A 22,028-nucleotide genomic window follows, 5' to 3' on the forward strand; every position below is an offset into this window, starting at 1 on the left:
AAGATGCATCAATTGTCACTGCTGAACAGTATTTTTGTATGACTATACCACAATAAATTTATCCAGTCTTATCATTGGTAGACTCATGTTTTTTCCAGTTTATTCTTAATTCAAGCAATGGTACCACAAATAGTCCCAATGGACACAGAGGAGTGGTACCCACATCTGATGAAGGAAATGGAATAGCAGGGTTATGGGTGAGAGCATCTTCAATTAAGGAGGCAGTGACAAGTATTTTCCACAGACCAGGTGGGGAGGTACACCTGCATCAGTGGTAGATACGTATTACAGTAGCTGTATGTTTCCACATAAAATTTTTACTCTCAAACTTCATAGTATTTCCCAATTTTGTGGGAACAAATGCTTTCATTATTTAGGTTACAGTTAATCTATTTCTGATTACTAATGATGTTGAGCCCATTCTCCTTGGCCATTCTGGTCTGAGGTACAAGTTTATGTCTTTTAAATTATTTTTTAAATTTTCTTTTAAAATTATTTACAAATACATAACATTATTTTTAGTTATAGTCATTGGCAATGATTTTTCCTCCTGGGTTGTGGCTTATCATTTCACTTTCTTTTTAGGTCTTTTGATAAAAAGGGGTTCTAAAAATCAAATCCTTAGTCATTTCCTCACAGAACTCCAATAGGTCCTACTTAAGAAAACATCCCTATCCTAAAATCATAACTACATGACCCCAATCATTTTCTAATTTTTTAAAATATATTGGCTTTAATACACCTGGAATGGATTTTTATATAATGTGAGATAAGACTCCAAATAAACATGTCCCTACATGGACAATCAATTGTTCCACCCCATTAAATTAGGAAGGAAGGAAGGGAGGGAGGGAATCCACGCTAGTTTTCATAGTGCTTTCACATGTACAAGGGTTTGTTTGTGGGTTCTCTATGCTGTTCCATCTATCTAATCCTATTCAAAGCCATACTGGCTTAATCACTAAAGTTTTACATTGAGCCTTGTTATGTGATAAGGTCAAGTTCTCTTGACTTGTTCTTATTCTTCAAGCGTTTCTACCAAATTCTGCCCTTTACTCCTCAAATATATTGTGAATCACCTGGTCACATTCCATAATCATAACAAAAACAAACTAGAGATTTGGATTTCAATTATTCTACATATCAAGTCATGAAGAGTTGACATTTTAGTTTTACTAACTCTAAATTTTACTAAATCCATGAAAAAGGTCTATTTTTTTTCTATTTATCTAGATCTTTCGAAAAATTGTTTTTAATAATTGTGCATACTTTTCAACTATAAATGTTTCACACCTCCTTGCTGGATTTATGTTCTGCTTCTGTATTATTTTATCCCGTCAATTTCTTTTGAGTTTATTCTGTTAACTTAAATCAGCTCATGCATTTTCATCTTAAAATTACGTTACCTAAAAAGCTTACATTATTCATTTTCATTATTTTCTTATTTTCTAAGATTCATTTCTAGGATGAAAAACATCACATGTTCATTAGATGGACCTTATATTTGGGTTCTTTAAAATCTTCCACAAGCTTACTGATGTTTTCTCTGCTTAAGCTACCAAAAAATGAAACACATATGTTAATATCGCACATTATTATTAGATATTACAAGATATCCCATTCCACTTATAATCTATTTCTGTTTCATATATTTTAAGATTATATATGCCTAGTGAAATAATCTTCAGGAAGCCTTTAAAAAATAAGTTCTGTTTTGACTGATAATTCAGCCATTCCTACTTTGTTTTGAATAGCATTTATCTGGAACATCTTTTCCATCTTTCAGTTTCAACAATTCTGTATTCTTATGATTTAGATGTGTTATGCAATAAACAATTTACACCTTTCTTAAAAACAGCAACAACAAAAAAAAACTTGAAGCATTTAATCTATTTACTTTCATCATCAATTACAGGGATTTATTTATATAGTTTTTTCTTTCATTTTCACACAATTCTTACCTTTTTCTTTTTCTCCCTCAAAGTCTGTTAATCATTCATATTTTACTCTATACTTTTAATGTAATTGCTTTATAAATCTTAAGATGCATACTTTACTTGTAAGACTCTAAATTTGATCTTCTCTCCTCTAGAATTATACGAGGACTTTAAAATAATTTAAATCCAGTCATCTGTCTCAATTTTTAGGATAAGGTACACATGCTTTTCAATATTTGTGTTTCTGAGGTTTGTATACATTCTGACCCACCCCTACTGACCCCAGGATAAAGGGTCCATATCCTGGAAGGTCTATGACCCTGAGACCCTTCAGTATCTACAAGTCTTCAAGAAGATATTGCCAAAAAGAAGCTGTCCACAGTTTTCTACATAAGAATTTACAAAGATTTTGGTTAGAATCATGTGATGTTGTATATCTTAAGATTAGGGAAAACAAGATACCAAAAGTGGAAGCTGGTGGCCAGTGATCTCATGCTACACAGGCAAAATACAGTAATGAGGAAGTCATTTAACCTTCATCACAGTTATGGATAAATAACACCCTTAACAATAAAGTAGTTTATGGTTTTCCATGATTATTATTTATGGAAAACATCATTAATATATATCAATTGCTCATTCTCTAATGGGCATTCATTACTGAAGTTAAACAGGACGGTAGGATCTACCTCTGAGTACAAACTATGAGTAGAAAGTGCCTATACAATTTCTTGTAGGAAATAATTCTTCATGCTCTCTGCCCCAGACTTTTTGACCAAGGTGGCGTAAGTTTCACATGGTATAGCCACAGGATAATGCCCTCTCTATCAGTGTGGACCTCCAGGAGATTTCACCGAGAACGAATGCCCTGAATAGCTCTGAGGCCCACAGCCAACTGCATAATCAGGAAATAAACACAGGCGCCTGGAGAATACCTGTTACTGCAGTATAATTAAGCCACATCCAACCAATGTATTTAACTTAATTCTCATCCCATGAGGCAAAGCAGACACTATTCCCCCCGCTCCCCAGGTTAGATATAAGAATACTGAAACACGAATTTATATTGCTTTCAAAGATCATCCACTTCTAGGACACCCAGGTGGTTCAACTGAGCGTCCAAGCCCTGGTTTTGGCTCAGGTCACAATCTCAGCATCATGAGACTGAGCCCCAAGTCAGGCTCCACACTCAGTGTGGAGTCTGCTTGAGATTTTCTCCCTCTGCCCCCCTCTCTCTCTAAAACAAATAAATATTTTTTAAAAAAACACCCACTTTTAAGTATCAAGACCTAGAGGATAGTTTCACTTAGAAATAAGATATAGGTTTCATTGGGGAATGTGAGTATGGGATAACTGGGTGATGGACATTAAGGAAGGCTCAGGATATAATGAGCACTGGGTATTATATAAGACTGATGAATCACTGAACTCTACTTCTGAAACTACTAACACACTAATAATATGTTAGTCAATTATATTTAAATTTTAAAAAGGAAAAAAGAAATATAGGACATATATGAGTTGGTAATTAAATTAAGAATGTGTCATTATTTTACTCAACATTAAAAATTTGTAAAATAAAACCTCCATTGTAACACTTACTTGGAACTATAAATTCTATTTCTTCTGACATAGCAACTCCCAGTTTATTAGAAGCAAAGCAACGGTATTTCCCTTGAAAGTGAGATACATGCCCCTCATTTGGGATCTTAAAGGTTCCTGAGTTGTTAGATACAATTATCCGAGAGTCAGAGAGATCAAAAGGCTTGTCATCCTTAGTCCAAGTAAATCTGTAAGATAAAACTAAAGTAAACAATCCTGAAAAATCAAAACATATTTCTTAAAGTAGTGAGAAACAAATACACAGCAATGATAAAACCAAAACATTTTATGGTAAAAAAAATTTTTTTTTAATTGACTATATAACAGAATACCAAAAAAGTCTCAGAAGAGTCTGAGAAATTTTTTTTTTTAAAGATTTTACTTATTTATTTGACAGAGAGATCACAAGCAGGCAGAGAGGCAGGCAGAGAGAGGAGAAAGCAGGCTCCCCGCTGAGCAGAGAGCCCGATGCGGGGCTCGATCCCAGGACTCTTGAGATCATGACCTGAGCCGAAGGCAGCGGCTTAACCCACTGAGCCACCCAGGCGCCCCGAGTCTGAGAAATTTTACAAGCTGCTATATACTGAATGTTTATGTCTCCCCCAAATTCGTATGTTGAAGCCCAAGCCCTAATGTAACAGTGTCTGGAGGTAGATTGGGGAAGTGATGGTCATGAGGGTGGAGTTCTCATGGATGGGATTAGCACCCTTAAGAAGGAGACCCCAGAGAGCTTTTGCTTTCTTCTGCCATGTGAGGTTATAACATGAAAACAGCTGTCTATAACCAACGAAGTGCGTCCTCATCAGACACCAAATCGGTAAAGGCCTTGATCTTGGTCTGCCCAGTCCCCAGAACCATGTGACAAATGTACATTTGTTGTTTAAACCACCCAGTCTGTGACATTTTTATTATAGCATGCTGAACTAAGACCAACCCATAAAAAAGCTGTAACAACTAAGAAAACAAAAACTGCAGACAGGTTTTGTTCTGTTCTTTTTAAAGTGTTTTTTTTTTTTTTAATTTTTTCATTTGGAAAAGTATTTCAGTAACACTTTGAAGACTACTTAATCCAAAAACATATAATACGTCATCATATGTGTATGTGAAGAGTTCACTCAAAATTTAAAAAAAAAAGAAAGAAAAGAAAAAAAAAACAAGTACCATTAAATGTGGTCACATTTCCTATCTAGATTTTTAGACATATTAGTAACATATTTGAGACCACAAAAATATAAAGGTTTGAAAACGGAGTTTTTCTGATTATTACAATGCTACTAAAGACAGTTTCTATGACAATATTATTTCCTGTCATATGATTACTATTGAAGTTACTTAACAATTTGCATTTTTCCCCTTTTATAAACAAACCGTGGTAAACAACCTTAACATCATTTATTTTTTGGCACTTATCCAAATATTTCATGAGACCAATCTCTTAAAAGTAAGAATGACAGACCAATAACATAAGAAAATTTTTATAGCTGTTGATAAATGTTGCAGAATTGTATTTCAGAAAAAAATATACAGAGTTAAATTCCCACCCCAGTGTGCAACCATGTCATTTCTGTGGATGAGGTTATAAAAAGTTTTAAAAAAATGTTATTAATCTAATAATGACTTCCCAACTTGATTTTATTCAGCATTTCATATATGAATTATCCATGCAAATTGCGGAATGTTTCAGGACACCATTTTCTTACACTAAACTATCTGGTTATTCTTTTACCAGGAATAACAAACCTTTGTGGGACACACTTTTTTTTTTTTAGGAGCATTATCTGCCTTCTTCCCAATCCCAGTTCTTTTATGTCTTCTCTCGATGTGTGTTTTATGTTTTACTGGCTTTCCTTACAAAGAACACAAAGAATCTATTTTTTAAATTCCAGTATGTTGAATGGGATCACTTCACCTATACAGAATTAAACATTTCCACTTGGAAATACGTTACATGTTTTCATTCATTGAAATCTTTCCTGATCCTAGGCAAAACTTTATAGACACTGCCCCCAATTTAAATCCCACATAGTTCTTGTTACATGGTATTTGATATTGTTTTTGTCAATGTTGCTACCACTAACTGTTAAGACTGACGGATTTTTTCTTTTTGCTATTGTGATGGGATTTTTCCTTCTTGTTTCCCAATTATTTCTAATTGCCTTATATGGACATCTAATTAAACTTTTAAAAATTTAGCTTTAATTTTTAAATCAAATTACAATTGACCACTTCAGTGTAGCCCTTTGTATTTATAAAAGCTTGTTTTTATCCAGCAGATAGAATAACAAATTCCATGATAATATTATTTAATAATAATATTATTTTTAATAATATTATTAAATAATATTAAATAATATTTTCTCATATGTATAGATTTTATTTTCTTGCATTATTATATTAGACGAGGTTCTAGGAAAATAAGTAAGAGTGTTACCAGAAGACATTCTATTCTTATTTCTGAATTTATTGTAAATGCTAGTGGTATTTCATAATTAAATTCATACTGGTTATAGACCTAATAAACAAATTTGATCATTAATCATCTCTGATGATTGTAGGGTATTATCTTCTGATATATAACTCAGTTCATTACTCTTTATCATTATATTGACTGATCCATATTGATCCAGCCATAATGATTGACTAAATTCTGCTTCATATAATTCTATCCACATTTACATATACTAATTGAATATATCCCATTTGGTAAACTATAGATAATAATGATAATTTAAAACATCAATGATTCATTAAGAATGATTTTTAAAATATCAAATTATCAGGTAATAATAATGTTAGTCACAATACAATTTCAAATAATTAATTTTCCTTAAATATGTGTCTTCTTAGTATATGGAAGAGAATCATGCAAATCAGTAGAAGTATGTAGCTTTGCTGCCCATTTTAGAATCATCTACATTAAAATATAAAATTCTCCGTACAGCTTCTCCCTCTTCATTCCCAACACACACACTTTCTTTCTCTCTTCCAAAGTGTGGGAGGTATTTTGAAAAAACTTCATCACTGATTATGATCACCTACACTAACAATTATTTAATTAATAAAACACTAGATAAAATATACAATGCAGTTAGCATTCAGATGACTAAATATTTCTATGATAACTTAAAAAATATCAAGTAACAGCCTACTCACTGAATAAAATATGTGTCACATTAAAAAAAATATGTGTCACATTTAAAGATATGCAATAGTAAATATGTATAGAATGTCATTTATCAATGTGTTAACTTTCAGGGGCACCTGGGTGGCTCAGTGGGTTGAACCCCTGCCTTTGGCTCAGGTCCTGATCTCAGGGTCCTGGGATCAAGCCCCGCATTGGGCTCTCTTCCTCTCTCTCTGCCTGCCTCTCTGACTACTTGTAATCTCTCTGTCAAATAAATAAATAAAATCTTTTAAAAAAATGTAATAACTTTCAGCTTAACAAATGCTACCTTTCTCTAAGCAGAATAAAGGATCTTCTGGACTTTGGCTACCTTGTTCACCTGTAAGGAATTATCAACTATTTCCATGGTGCTAAAACCTATGCTAAACATTTAGCACAAGGCAATTTATCTTATGGTAAAAATGATTTCAACCTGCAGAAGAACATACGTAAACCAAACTTTATTTTCATAAACATAGCTAGTATTTCTTTTTTTTTTTTTTTTGCAACTCTTAACTTTAATCATGTGTAGTTTTAGAGTTCAACAAGCTTATGATGGTCAGAATACAAGGAAATTTTAAAAAAGAGATTATATACATATAAACAATTATTTCATTTGCAAGTATACTCACATTGGTTCCGGATTTCCTTTAGCTTCACATTCGATTTGAAAATATTCATCAAAGGGAAAGGCAACTTGCACTTTTGACTGTTTTATGATTGTTGGAACCTGTTGAACTAAATATCAAAATATGTATATGAAGAATATGGTCTTCAAATATTAGGTCAGCTGAATTTCGCTATAACAAAAATTCTTGAAACATGCTTCCTATATTGATAAGAGAACTATTAAAAAAAGTGTGAAGTACAGAACAAATCTGATTTCCTCATTGAAAAATATATTTTATTAATTAATTGAGGTTTACTCTTGGGTCATTTTTTTTTAATTCCAGTGTAGTCAACATAGTATAATATTAGTTTCAAGTATACAATACAGTGATTCAACAATTCTACACATTACTCAGTGTTCATTGTGATAAGTATACTCTTAACTCCCTTCATCTATTTCACCCACCTCCCGTTCACCCACTGCCCATCTGGTAACCATCCCTTTGTTCTCTATGGTTAAGAGTCTGTTTTTTGGTTTGTGTCTTTTTTTCTTTGTTCATTTGTTTTCCTTCTTAAATTCTGGGATTTAAGAAGGAAAACATATGGTATTTGTTTTTCTCTGATTGACTTATTTCACTTAGCCTATATCCTCTAGATCTATCCATGTCACTGCAAATGGCAAGGTTACATTCTTTTCTGGATGAATAATATTTATATATGTGTATATATATAATATGTATATATATATATATATATATATATATATATATATATATATATATACACCACTTCTTCATTCACCTATCAATGGACACTTTAGGTACTTCCATAATCTGGCTATTGTAAATGATGCCGCAATAAACACCGGGGTGCATATATCTTTGCAAATTAATGTTTGTGCTTTCTTTGGGTAGATACCCAGTAGTGGAAGTGCTAGATCATATGGTAATCCTATTTTTAACTTTTTTGAGGAATCTCCATACTGTTTTCTGCAGTGGCTACACAAGGCTGCATTCCCACCAACAGTGTACAAAGATTTCTTTTTCTCCACATCCAACACTTGTTGTTTATTGCGTTTGGGATTTTTAGCCATTCTGAGAGGTATGAGGTGATATCGCATTGTGGTTTTTAATTTGCTGATGATTAGTGATGCTGCCTATCTTTTCATATATCTGTTGGTCATCTGTAAGTCTTCCTTGGAGAAATGTCTGTTCATGTCTTCTGCCCATTTTTAATTGGATTATGCAAAATGTATTTTATTTTAAAAAACATACTTCACTGATACCATTTCATTTCATGTTGCCAAAAGTGTTCATTTTATTTAAACCCAGATAAAGAAACAATTTGTAGAGGGGTGCCTGGGTGGCTCAGTGGATTAAAGCCTCTGCCTTTGGCTCAAGTCATGATCCCAGGGTCCTGGGATCGAGCCCCATATTGGGCTCTCTGCTCAGCAGGGAACCTGCTTTCCTCTCTCTCTCTGCCTGCCTCTCTGCCTACTTGTGATCTCTGTCTGTCAAATAAATAAAGCTTAAAAAAAAAAAGAAACAATTTGTAGAGCAGAATAAAAATTGCCATATCATTACAACTTTTAAAATCTCTATTTTTAAATTACTGACATTTACTCTATGTTGATATGTGCATATATATTTTTATTTAATTCAGTCATTTTGACAGTTCTGTTTTTTTTAATTTAATGTCTTAGTTTCCTAAGACATTATAATTATTTTACTACTTTTCTATTATTTATTCCCATTGTTTTGTGATCATTTCTTGGATAATTTTCTTATTATTGGACATTTGATTTTTCTTTCATTTTTTTCTTTCCAGGTAACATGTACTTCTACAGGCATTTAAATTTTTCAAGCATATAAGTTTTTCCTTTATTGAATTAGTGACTTATGATAAATTTCCAAATAGTATTTACACAAATAGTATTTACTCTGGATAAATGATTATATCATTTCACAAGAGGATATTAACTATAAACAACACATGAGTATACAGTTTCCAACATCCTTGCCACAAATGAACACCAACCTAAAAATGATGAAAATACTTTGCTAATTATTACAAAGGAAATTATAACATCCTTATTCTATTTTTATTTCTACTTATTGCTTTTATTAATAAATGCTTTTCCCTAAGTTTGTTTATTATTTGTCATTCCCCATTTATAAATTATCTTCTCAGTATTACTGGGGGCTTGGGGTTAGTTTCTTCCCCTTAGAATTTAGCAGTAATAATCAGCAATAAAAATAAACAATGGTGGGGCGCCTGGGTGGCTCAGTGGGTTAAGCCGCTGCCTTCGGCTCAGGTCATGATCCCAGGTCCTGGGTTCAAGCCCCGCATCGGGCTGTCTGCTCAGTGGGGAGCCTGCTTCCTCCTCTCTCTCTGCCTGCCTCTCTGCCTACTTGTGATTTCTCTCTGTCAAATTAAAAAAAAAAAAAATGTAAAAAATAAACAATGGTATTTTTAAATAGATTCTACATATTCAAATATCTCCTCATCTTGGGATAAACTTTTTAGTGTCTCAAAGTTAAATAATCTTCAATACAAACTTAAAAAGTAGGTGGGTGACTTTGTTTCTCATTAAGTGAAACAGCTGGATGGTATTTGAGAATTGTGTTCATAAAATAAGTGTACTAATGCTGAAGATACGAACATGGGTTAGGTTTTGAAGAGGGACACAGATGATAGGTAAAGATCTACCGTCTGTGAACACTCAATAGTTTTCAAACTGATGCATTACCATTTTAGTATCCTTCTTAACAACCTCTAGTAAAGAAAGGGACAGCACTGAATGCATAAGGAAGTATAAGCGATTCAGCAGTAGGAAGCTGATTTCAGCAAATATGTTTTGAGAAAAGCAATTTACAGAAATGCACTGAGCCTGATTAGGTAAGAAATATTCCACAGTGGAGTTACAAATAGGACCCTAAACCCAGTTACATCGAGCCAGACCCTAAAGCACTGTATTTTCTCACTTGTAAAGTTAGGAATTCAGGCTAAATTGTTTTCAGACTTTTTGGTCTCAGGATCTCTCTACATTCTTAAAAACTAGAGGAAGTCCCAAAGGGCATTTGTTCATTTGATTTATATCTAACAATATTTACCTTATTAGAAATTAAAACTGAGAAACCTTTTAAAATTTTATTATTAATCCATTTTAAATAATCTTATATGTTAAAATAATTACCTATTTTATCAAGAACATGAAATATAATGAGAACAGTGGCATTGTTTTTACATTTCGCAAATCTCTTTAATATCTTCACAGAAGGCAGCTGGATTCTCACATCTACTTCTACATACAATCTGTCACAAAAGTTGTTCTGCTTAAATATATTAAGAAAATCCAACTCTGGGACACCTGGGTGGCTCAGTTGGTTAAGCGGCTGCCTTCGGCTCAGGTCATGATCCCAGCATCCTGGGATCGAGTCCCACATTGGGCTCCTTGCTCGGCAGGGAGCCTGCTTCTCCCTCTACCTCTGCTGCCACTCTGCCTGCCTGTGCTTACTCTCTCTCTCTCTCTCTCTCTGGCAAATAAATAAATAAAATCTTAAAAAAAAAAAAAAGAAAATCCAGCTCTATACAGATAGGTACTTGAAAAAGGATGAGACACTTCATCATCCTTTCTGATTATTGTGGACATCCTTCTTAAATAGTACACCAAAACTCATTATGTGGTAGTTTCTTAAACATTTACTACAGTATAGAATCTGAAATCATATCAATGAACTTTTCATATTCTATTATACTAATATGTTTTACCCATGATTTTTTTTTAAGATTTTTTTTTTTTTTTTTAGTAATCTCTATGCCTAATGTGGGGCTCAAATTTACAATCCCAAAATCAAGAGTTGCATGTTCCACCCACTGAGCCAGCTAAGTGCCCCATCATGGCTTCTTTTTCACCAGGTAGAATTTTTTAATATTATGCAATAATCATTTAGAAAAAAAAAAATACTGCTTCATGGACCCTGAGAGGTCCATGGATCATTTTAAGCATTGATGGCCAGCCTAGAATAATAACTGAAGCTATTTCCAATTCTAAAAAAATTTTTGGTTTAATGAATCTGATCGTTGAGTTTTACTAGTTTAGGTACATGGGCCCAAGTTCAGTCTTTATCCATCGAATATTCATAAACATTTTAACAATATGCAAAAAACAATCATACCTTCATGGACATTTACCTTGTTTCTGATTGCTACTGCTTCTAAGTAGAACAAGTCTTGAGCTTATTGCAAATTCACATTATTTAAATTTTATTACAGTTATAAAAGGTGAGGGATGACGTACAATAGTAACAGTCCCTAAGATATCAGCTAATAACTTGTGAACAACTTGTTTATTAAAACATAATTCTTCCTTAAATTTGCTAAGGTTGTAAAGTCTCAGCAATAATGAATTACTCAGGGAATGGAACTAATAACCTTTGAGTGTTTGTAAGAATATATATTCTACATTATAAATCCTTTCCTCCATAATTAGGCCAATTACAGAGACAACAGACTCGTTGACATTCACATTGGATACCTGCCTTAGTTGCATTTACTAGTGAGTGCTCTGGAGCACTGAAATGAATGGTTAATAAAATTCAGTTGCTCTGAAAAAATCATTAATATTTTATTACAATTGTTGTCCAAGGACATTACAGAATGAAAATGCATAAGTAACTGAGACAACAACCAGAATAAAAAAATGTGTGTTACGGATTAATATAAACTTTTAAATTTTTTACCACTGATGAACTAAATGAGAAAAGAAGGAAAGGAAATGTATATTCTAAGGGAACATGCTCAGGAATCTGAATCAGGAATCCCAGTGCATCTTTGTTGCTACTGGGGAAAAAATGTAAGATTATTAACCTCTTTCTCACAAGGATCACCAAGAACTTTGCTCTCAATTTGGCACTGCACACTCAAACCAAAAGAACATACTGAAGATGAATAATTTCCAGTTCTTGACTTGAATGTCTACAACTAGGCTAATATATATTGTGTCTAGATTAAGAGATTTTAGAGATTAGAGAACTTTAAATCTGTACATCTACAGAACAAGGAGGTGAAATTCCTCAAGAAGAAAGAACATCCAAGAGAGACTCTGTCAGGACAATGGAGAAGGAATTCTCACTTAGTGGTGAATTCAAACGGTACGGCTGCTCAAAGTGGATGATGTGAAATGCCTATCTGAAGTAATTTAAGGTGGCCCTCAGAAAAATGGTTCAAAAACACATTATATTGTATAGTCAGAGACTTACTTTCTTTTCTATTCACTTTCAGATCAAGTACTTCAGAAGAAAAGTTTCATTTCAGAATTAGCAAGCCTCTTCATGTTTATTCAACTTCTTGAGCTCAAGTCTAATTGTCTAGAGCTTAGATGATATGCAAAGGTCATTCCAAGGCTAAGAATCAAATAAACAAGCACTGCCTCTTGTATTATAAATCTCCAAATTACATATGGAAAAGACAGGAGGAGGGCGTGTGGGTGGCATCTGTCTTAGGCTTAGGTCATATCCAAGGGTCCTGGGATGAAGCCCACATTTGGGTTCCCTGATTCTCCCTCTCCCTCCCTGCTCCTCCCCCTGCTGGTGCGCTCTGTCAAATAAATAAATAAAATCTCTAAAAAAAAAAAAAAAAAAAAGACAGGAGGGATAATACAGGAAACATATGGATAAAGATATCTAAATAACGTCTCAAGGGTCTTTTATATTCCCTGTCCTAATAACACAAGGGGAATTCCCCAAATCTCTGTTACACAGCTGATACAGTATTACATAAACTGTTTGTAAATGTATTATTTTTATTATTTTACGCATTTCAAGATATATATTTCCATAAAACCAGTGACTAACCTCTGGATATGTATGTCATAGATCTTTATGTATGTCAAGATATATATTTCCATAAAACCAATGACTAACCTCTGGTTATAAATTCATAGTATATAATGTCTAGATTTTCAGAGTTGTTATCATCTTATATTTTTAGTTGTATAATAATGGCTCTTCAATATTTTCTTAATTCTTTTTTTTTTTTTTTTAAGAATTTATTTATTTATTTGACAGAGAGCACAAGTCGGCAGAGAGGCAGGGCAGAGAGGCAGGGCAGAGAGGCAGGGCAGAGAGAGACGAGGAAGCAGGCTCCCTGCTGAGCAGAGAGCCCGATGCGGGGCTCGATCCCAGGACCCTGGGATCATGACCTGAGCCGAAGGCAGAGGCTTTAACCCCCTGAGCCACCCAGGTGCCCCAATATTTTCTTAATTCTTTGTTTTCATTCTTAAATATACAACCATTTTGAAAAAAGATACAAAATGTATTCCCTTCCTTTTTATCATAATTGGTTGAATACCACTAATTTCTGAATCATAACACTCCCTAAAATAAATTAACGGAGTATATAAATAACAGCCATTGGTAATATTGAAGAGTATCTTACGTGGCAAAACACCTGATCTATAAGTCATGTTTCTTGTTATGTGCCAAGTTTGCATAAAAAGAGCCAAAAAGCCTGAGCTGTAAAATAATTATAGCAAGCAACCAAAGAAAAGACAATCAATTTTTTAAAAAGGGAACGATGAATTCTGATGATAGATTGCTGGAAAATAAATAGAAACATAGTAGAAAAATCACATCTTCAAACTACAAGTATCCTACTTAAAAATGAAAATGCAAGTAAGAAATTCCATGAAGTTGGTATTGAATGCTGTCATTTTACCTGACAGTGGTATATCCATGGCTGTAGAGAATTTCAACAGGAGACACATTAGAGATACAATTAATCCTCTTCCTCCTAACAGCATCTCCATTGCTCTTCAGGACAGAGGCAACTCAGGAAGAATGAAAATCTGTAATGTTTCCTTTTACTTTTGGTTTAAGGCTGAGAAGAATGTAGTTCACCTGGGAATTCAAAAAACAAACAAAATGACATATATTTTAAGTTCATATACTTTGAAATGACCCCTTAATTATTTTTACAGATTTTATTTATTTGAGAGAGAGCACAAGCAGAGGTGGTGGATGGGGGGGGGTCACTGGGGGGGGTAAGCAAGTGGCAGAAGCAGGCTCCCCACTGAGCAGGGAGCAAGATGAGGGCTCCATCCCAGGACCCTGAAATCATGACCTGAGCTGAAGGCAGATGCTTAACCTACTGAGCCACCCAGGCACCCCGACAATAAAATTCAAACAAATGTTTCTGCTGCAATAATTTTCCTCTTGATGACTTTACTAGTAACTCCACATAAATATTATTATTCTTTCTATATGCTACAGTGTAAACGATGACCCATTCCAGTGAACTATATTTTTTGGCCAGATGAATTTTTGCATCAAGGCACTCTAGTACATTCTATCAGGGGTGGGTGTCAGTGCTATAAGAACAACTTCATTTACCCCATTTTGTTCAAAATGTAGCTCTTTTTCAAACAATTCTTTGGATCGGGCAACTAACCCCACTTGAGTCATTTATGAAGCATCACAAATCTAACTGTTGATTTTTTTTAAAAGAGTTTATTTATTTATTTGATAGATCACAAGTAGGCAGAGAGGCAGGCAGAAAGGGGGTGGGGGAAGCAGGCTCCCTGGTAAGCAGAGAGCCCCAATGCGGGGGCTCGATCCCAGAACCCTGAGATCCTGACCTGAGCCAAAAGTAGAGGCTTAACCCACTGAGCCACTCAGGCACCCCGAACTGTTGATTTTTTTGACAAATTAACTTTTCCTGCTCAAGGTTATGACACTAATAGAAAGTGAACAGCAAGATACAGGAATGAAAGATATGAAAGACAAATGGATAAGGATCAGCCACTCTTAACATTTATAAATTTGGGTTTTGTTGAAGCAGAAAATAACTTAAGCAGAATTTTTGTTCACTCCATATTGTGCAGAAATAAAAAATAAAATGTCAATTTTCCTTAATGTTCTCAGATCATTTCAATTTTATTATGAAACACTGTAACAGACATCTAAACATTGTTTATAACATATATTTAAAATAAATTTGCTCAAAATGTGATAGTTTTTCAGGTGTCCAATTTTCTTTTTCCATAAAAATCAATTACTCTATTCAATTACAACTGGTACAAAAAATTAATGAATATAGAGTCAGATAACCCATCAACTTTATACATTTTTACATTTAAATTCAATTAATTAACATATAATGTATTACTGGTTTCAGAGGTAGAGGTCAGTTATTCATAAGTCTTATACAATACCCAGTGCTCATTACATCATGTGCCCTCCTTAATGTCCATCACCCAGTTACAGCATTCCTCTACCCCACACCCTCCAGTAACCCTTGGTTTGTTTTCTATGATTAAGAGTATCTTTGTCTCCCTCTCTGATTTCATGTTTTTCCTCTTTTCCCCTATGATCCTGTTTTGTTTCTTAAATTCCACATACCAGTGAGATCATATGATTATTCTCTTTCTCTGACTGACTTATTGCACTTAGCATAACACCCTCTATTTCCAGCCCTGTTGTTGCAAATGGCAAAATTTTTTTGATGACTGAGTAATATTCCATTGTGTATAGCTACCATATATTCTTTATCCATTCAGCTTTCAATGGACATCTGGACTCTTTCCATAATTCGGCTATTGTGGACATTGCTGCTATAAACATTGGGGTACAAGTGCCCCTTCAGATGAATTCTTCAGGTGAATACTACATTTGTATCTCTAGGGCAAATATCCAGTAGTGCAGTTTCTGGGTCAGAGAGTAGCTCTATTTTCAATTTTTTGAAGAAACTCCATACTGTTTTCCAGAGCAGCTGCACCAGCTTGCATTCCCACCAACAGTGTCTTGTTAATTTTAGCCATTCTGACTGGTGTGAGGTGGTATCTCATTGTGGTTTTGATTTGTGGATTTGATTCCCTGATGGTGAGTTATAAGGAGCATTTTTTCATGTTTCTGTTGGCCATTTGGATGTCTTCTTTGGAGAAATGTCTGTTCATGACTTCTGCCCATTTCTTGATTGGATTATTTGCTCTTTGGGTGTTGAGTTTGATAAGTTCTTTATAGATTTTGTATACTAGCCTTTTATCTGATAAGACATTTACAAATACCTTCTCCCATTCTGTCAGTTTTCTTTTGGTTTTGTCAACTGTTTCTTTTGTTGTGCAATAGCTTTTTATCTTTCTGAAGTCCCAAAAGTTCCTTTTTTGCTTTTTTTTTTCCCCTTGCCTTTGGAGATGTGTCTATTTAGAATGCTGCGGCTGCCACAAAGGTTGCTGTCTGTGTTCTCCTCAAGGATTTTAATGGATTCCTGTCTTACATTTAGGTCCGTCATCCATTTTGAGTCTGTTTTTGTGTATGATGTAAGGAAATGGTCCAGTTTCATTCTTTTGCATGTAGCTGTCCAATTTTCCAAACACCATTTGTTGAAAAGACTTTTTCCATTGGACATTCTTTCCTGCTTTGTCAAAGATTAGTTGACCACAGAGTTGAGGGTCCATTTCTGGACTTTGTATTCTGTTTCATTGATCTATGTATCTGTTGGTTTTTTTTTTTTTTTTTCCTAAATGATGGGTTTTGCTTTCCCATCAGGCATTTGTGTTCTTTTTTTTTTTTAAAGATTTTATTTATTTATTTGACAGAGAGAGATCACAAGTAGGCAGAGAGGCAGGCAGAGAGAGAGAGAGGAAGAAGCAGGCTCCCCACTGAGCAGAGAGCCCCATGCGGGGCCCAATCCCAGGACCCTGAGATCATGACCTGAACCGAAGGCAGCGGCTTAACCCACTGAGCCACCCAGGTGCCCCCTATGTATCTGTTTTTGTGCTAGTACCATACCATCTTGATAATTCCAGCTTTGTAATAGAGCTTGAAGTCCAAAATTGTGATGCCACCAGCTTTGGCTTTCTTTTTCAGCATTCCTTTGGCTATTCAAGGTATTTTCTCATTTCATACAAATTTTATGATTATTTGCTACCATTCTGTGAAAAAAATCGATGGTATTTTGATACAGATTGCATTGAATGTGTATATTACTCTAGGTAGCATAGACATTTTCACAATATTTGTTCTTCCAATCCATGAGCATAGGATGTTTTTCCATTTCTCTGTGTGATACCAAATTTCTCTCATGAATAGTCTATAGTTTTCTGAGTACAGATCTTTTGCCTCTTCAGTTAATTTTATTCCTAGGTATCTTATGGTTTTGGTGCAATTATAAATGGGATTGACTCCTCAATTTCTCTTTCTTCTGTTTCTTCGCTAGTGTATAGAAATGCAACTGATTTCTGTACATTGACTTTATATCTTGCTATTCTGCTGAATTCCTATATAGGTTCTAGCAATTTTTGGGTGGAGTCTTTAGGTTTTCCACACAGGGTTTCATGTCATCTGCAAAAAGAGTGACTTCTTTGCCAATTCAGATGTCTTTTATTTATTTTTGCTTTTGTTTTTGTTTTCAGATCACTGAGGCTATGATTTCTAGTACTATGTTGAACAGCAGTGGTGATAGTGGACATGCCTACTGTGTTCTGGCCTTGGAGGAGAAGCTCTCAGTTTGTACCCATTGAGAATGATATTCTCTGTGAGTTTTTCATATAAGGCTTTTATGATATTGAGGTATGTTCCCTCTATCCTTAATCTGGGAAGAGTTTTAATCAAGAAAGGATGCTGTACTTTGTCAAATACATTTTCCGCATCGATTGAGAGGATCAGAGGGTCTTACTTATCCTTTCTTTTATTTCTGTCATGTATCACATTGATGGATTTGGAGATGTTGATCCATCCTTGCAGCTCAGGGACAAATCCCACTTGGTCATGGCAGATAATTCTCTTAATGTACTGTTTTGATACTATTGGTTAGTGTTTTGGTGAGAATTTTTGCATCCATGTCCATCAGGGACGCTGGTCTGTAATTCACCTTTTGGGTGGGATGTTTGGTTTGGGGATCAAGGTGATGCTGGCTTCAGAGAAAGAGTTTGGAAGTTTTCCTTCCATTTCTATTTTGTGAAACAGCTTCAAAAGAACAGGTATTAATTCTTCTTTAAATGTTTGGTAGAAATCCTCTGGGAAGCTATCCAGCCCTAGACTCTGGTTTGTTGAGGATTTGTGATTATTGCTTCAATTTCCTTGCTCTATTTATGGGTCTGTTCAGGTTTTCTATTTCTTCCTGATTCAGTTTTGGTAGTTTATATGTCTCTAGAAGTGCATCCATTTCTTCCAGACTGTGTAATTTGTTGGCATATATTTGCCTTGCTCATTCAGAATTTTATTTATTGGGGTCCTTTCTCTTTTCTTTTTGATAAGTCTGGCCAGGGGTTTATCAGTCTTATTAATTATTTCAAAGAACCAGCTCCTAGTTTCATTGACCTGTTCTACTGTTTTTTGTGTGTTTTTTTGTTTGTTTGTTTGTTTCTATTTCATGGATTTCTGCTTTAATCTTTATTATTTCTCTTCTGCTGGGTTTAGCCTTTTTTTTTTTTTTTTTTTTTTTTTTTTTGCTATTCTTTCTCCAACTCCTTTAGGTGTATGGTTAGATTGTGTATTTGAGGCCTTTCTTGTTTCTTGAAGAAGGCTTGTATTACTCTATACTTCCCTCTTAGGACCACCTTTATTGCATCCCAAAGGTTTTATTTTCATTTTCACTTGTTTCCATGAATTTTTTTTAACTCTTTAATTTCCTGGTTGACCCATTCATTCTTTAGTAGGATTCCCTTTAGCCTCCATGTTTTGAGCTCTTTTCAACTTTCCTCTTGTGACTGAGTTCAAGTTTCAAAGCATTGTGGTCTGAAAATATTCAGGGAATGATCCTAATCTTTTGGTACCAGTTGAGACCTGATTTGTGACCTAGGGTGTGATCTATTCTGGAGAATGTTCCATGTGCACTCAAGAAGAATGTGAATTCTGTTGCTTTATGATGGAATGTTCTGAATATATCTGTGAAGTCCATCTGGTCCAGTGTGTCATTCAAAGCCCTTGTTTCCTTGTTGATCTTCTGCTCAGATGATCTGTTTATTGCAGTGAGTGGGGTATTAAAGTCCCCTATTATTATTGTATTATTGATGTATTTCTTTAATTCTGTTATTAATTGGCTGCTGCCAATCTAAGAATTTACAATTCTTAGATCTCCTTGTTGGACAGACCCTTTAATTATGATATAGTATCTGTCCATAATTTCTTACTACAGTCTTTGGTTTAAAATCTATTTTTTCTGGTATAAGGATTGCCACCCCAGCTGTCTTTTGATGTCCATTAGCATGACAAATGGTTTTCCATCCCCTCACTTTATTTTTAAAAAAGATTTTATTTATTTGGCAGTGCCTGGGTGGCTCAGTGGGTTAAAGCCTCTGCCTTAGGTTTGGGTCATGATCCCAGGGTCCTGGGATCAAACCCCACATCGGGCTCTCTGCTCAGCTCTGCTTCCCTTCCTCTCTCTCTGCCTGCCTCTCTGCCTACTTGTGATCTCTTTAAAAAAAAATAAAGAGATCTCTTTATTTAAAAAAAAATAAAGAGATCACAAGTAGGCAGAGAGGCAGGCAGAGAGAGAGGAGGAAACAGGCTCCCTCATGAGCAGAGAGCCCGACACAGGGTTCGATCCCAGGACCCGAGATCACGACCCAAGCTGAAGGCAGAGACTTTAACCCACTGAGCCACCCAGGCACTCCAGCCATCCCCTCACTTTAAATCTCAAGATGTTTTTGCATATAAAAATGAGTCTCTTGCAGACAGCATATCAATGGGTCTTGCTTTTTTACCCAATCTAATACTCTGTGTCTTTTGATTAGGGAATTTAGCCCATTTACATTTAGAGTACCTATTGAAAGATATGAATTTAGTGACATTGTATGACCTGTACAGTCACTGTTTCTGTGTACTATCTCTGCTCCTTTCTGGTCTCTGTTACTTTTGGGCTCTTTCTTCACTTAAATAATTCCTTTTAATATTTCTTGTGGGGCTGGATTGGTGATCACAAATTCTTTTCATTTCTGTTTGTCCTGGAAACTTTTTATCTCTCCTTCCATTTTGAATAACACCTAGCTGGATAAAGTATTCTTGGCTGCCTATTTTTCTCATTTAGCACCCTGAATGATCAGGCAGGTGAAAGGAACAGAGCCATACACTAGATTCTGGGTGTATTGTGTTTGTTAGAAGGAACTGCATCCCAAAATCTTAAAGAAAGAAAAATGTATATATTTACAAAAACAAAATTAAGTACAATGAAAGAATAAATGTAACTGCAAATATGAAAATTTAAAAAGATTTTTAAAAAAGAGTTGATAAATAAGAAACTGAATGAAAAAGGGAAAAAAAATTGGAAGACTAAAGAATCATGGGGGGGAACGCCCATGAATTCTATATGCTATATTCCTCTAGCTTTGGAGTTTTGCAGTTCTCAGTGATCAGTAAACTTGGTCTTGGCTGAATGTTCTTGCACCTTTTTGGGGAGGGGCCTGTTGCCTTGATTCTAGTGCCTTTGCTCCAGGCTGAATTGCACCACCCCTGCCAGGGGGCCAAGCTAAGATTATTCTATGTGGCTTTTGAGGCTTTAGAGAATGAGGATGAAAATGGCGGTCGTCCAATCTTCAGCCACAGAGCCAAAAGCTCAGGGTCCCACTCCTCAGTGTGCCCTCAGGGAAAAGCAGTCAACCATTCCTGTCTCCCTGGTCTCCATCCGTACTCTGTACTCACCTAGCCTGTGACTGAGCATTTGTATCTCAGGAACAGGACCCCCTTTTGAATCTCCAAACCCTGCAGACTCCTGCAGCACACACCCATGCCCCTCATCCAGGGGGAAGAAGAAGGTGAGTCTCACTGTTTCTGCTGCTTGCTAGGCCCATGCTCAGAGAGCAGTTGCCCGCCCATGCCAGGGTTGGCTGTTTATGACAACCCCAAACTGAGAGCCCACTCCTGGGCCCACTGATTGCAGCTGGCTTCCCCACTCCAATGCCTGGAAACTCTGCCACACTCAAACACCCCCAGTCTTCCTAGGATTCTGAGACCACACTGACCCATCTAGGGTTCTGCCCCGCTTCACTGCCTGAGCACCTTTCATGCAGGGACGTTCCTCACCGGAGCAGACTTCAAAACATTCTGATTTTGTGCTCCGTTTTTATATCACTTTCCAGTAGCCAATTTATGGAGGTTACCTCTCCCCTGCAGTTTATCTTCCCATATATTGCCTCAGATTCACTTCTCCTCACCTCCTACCTTGCAGAAAGTGGTTGCTTTTCTATTTGCAGAGTTGCAGCTCTTCTTTTCTTAGATCTCCAGTGGAGTTCACAGTGTTCCAAATGATCTGATACCTATGCAGCTGAATTTCTGGGACCAGATGCAAAGGTCTCCTACTCCTTTACCATCTTGGACTCTCTCAAATTTCTTTTTCATTCCAAGTATTGAGGCTTTTTGTTTCCTTTGTGTCACCTCAACTTTTATCTGAAGAGATTATGCACTGGCATCTTTCATATACATATAAAATACTTTATATTTAAAATAGTAACTAAGGCTGCTATTCTGCTGTTTTATTTATAACTTGGAGAATACGGAGACAAAAATCCCATTTACATTTTAATTTGAGAAAAGTTATATATGGATCATAAAGGAAAATACTCCCATCTCATCCACCCACCCCCTCAAAAAAAAAAAAATGTTCAATTAGAGTAATGGCTTTATTCTGCGTTCTCTGATCTCAACTGACTCATCAGTAGAAACGGGAATTGGGAAAAAAATTATCATTATGTGGTTCAGAAAATTTCCTCAAATTAAAAATAA

The 22,028-nt window shown here is 35.3% G+C and overlaps 1 protein-coding gene across 17 annotated transcripts in view; it reads right to left on the bottom strand.

The window, feature by feature from the left end:
- The window catches only part of CHL1 (cell adhesion molecule L1 like), a 211,491-nt gene that overhangs the window by 69,278 nt on the left and 120,185 nt on the right, over nucleotides 1-22,028 (bottom strand). For 16 of the 17 annotated variants that reach the window (XM_047746586.1, XM_047746615.1, XM_047746560.1 and 13 more), the window contains 3 exons: nucleotides 14,029-14,210; nucleotides 7,335-7,440; nucleotides 3,540-3,727 (listed from right to left, as the gene is read on the bottom strand). In XM_047746586.1, the coding sequence (XP_047602542.1) occupies nucleotides 3,540-3,727; nucleotides 7,335-7,440; nucleotides 14,029-14,119 (385 nt within the window). In that variant the 5' untranslated portion in view covers nucleotides 14,120-14,210. Of the gene's footprint in view, nucleotides 1-3,539; nucleotides 3,728-7,334; nucleotides 7,441-14,028; nucleotides 14,216-22,028 lie in introns of all 17 variants that reach the window. The other variant, XM_047746532.1, reaches the window with a different exon arrangement.

The sequence above is a fragment of the Lutra lutra genome, chromosome 1 (assembly GCF_902655055.1).
Source record: "Lutra lutra chromosome 1, mLutLut1.2, whole genome shotgun sequence".
Taxonomy (NCBI): Eukaryota; Metazoa; Chordata; class Mammalia; order Carnivora; family Mustelidae; genus Lutra; species Lutra lutra.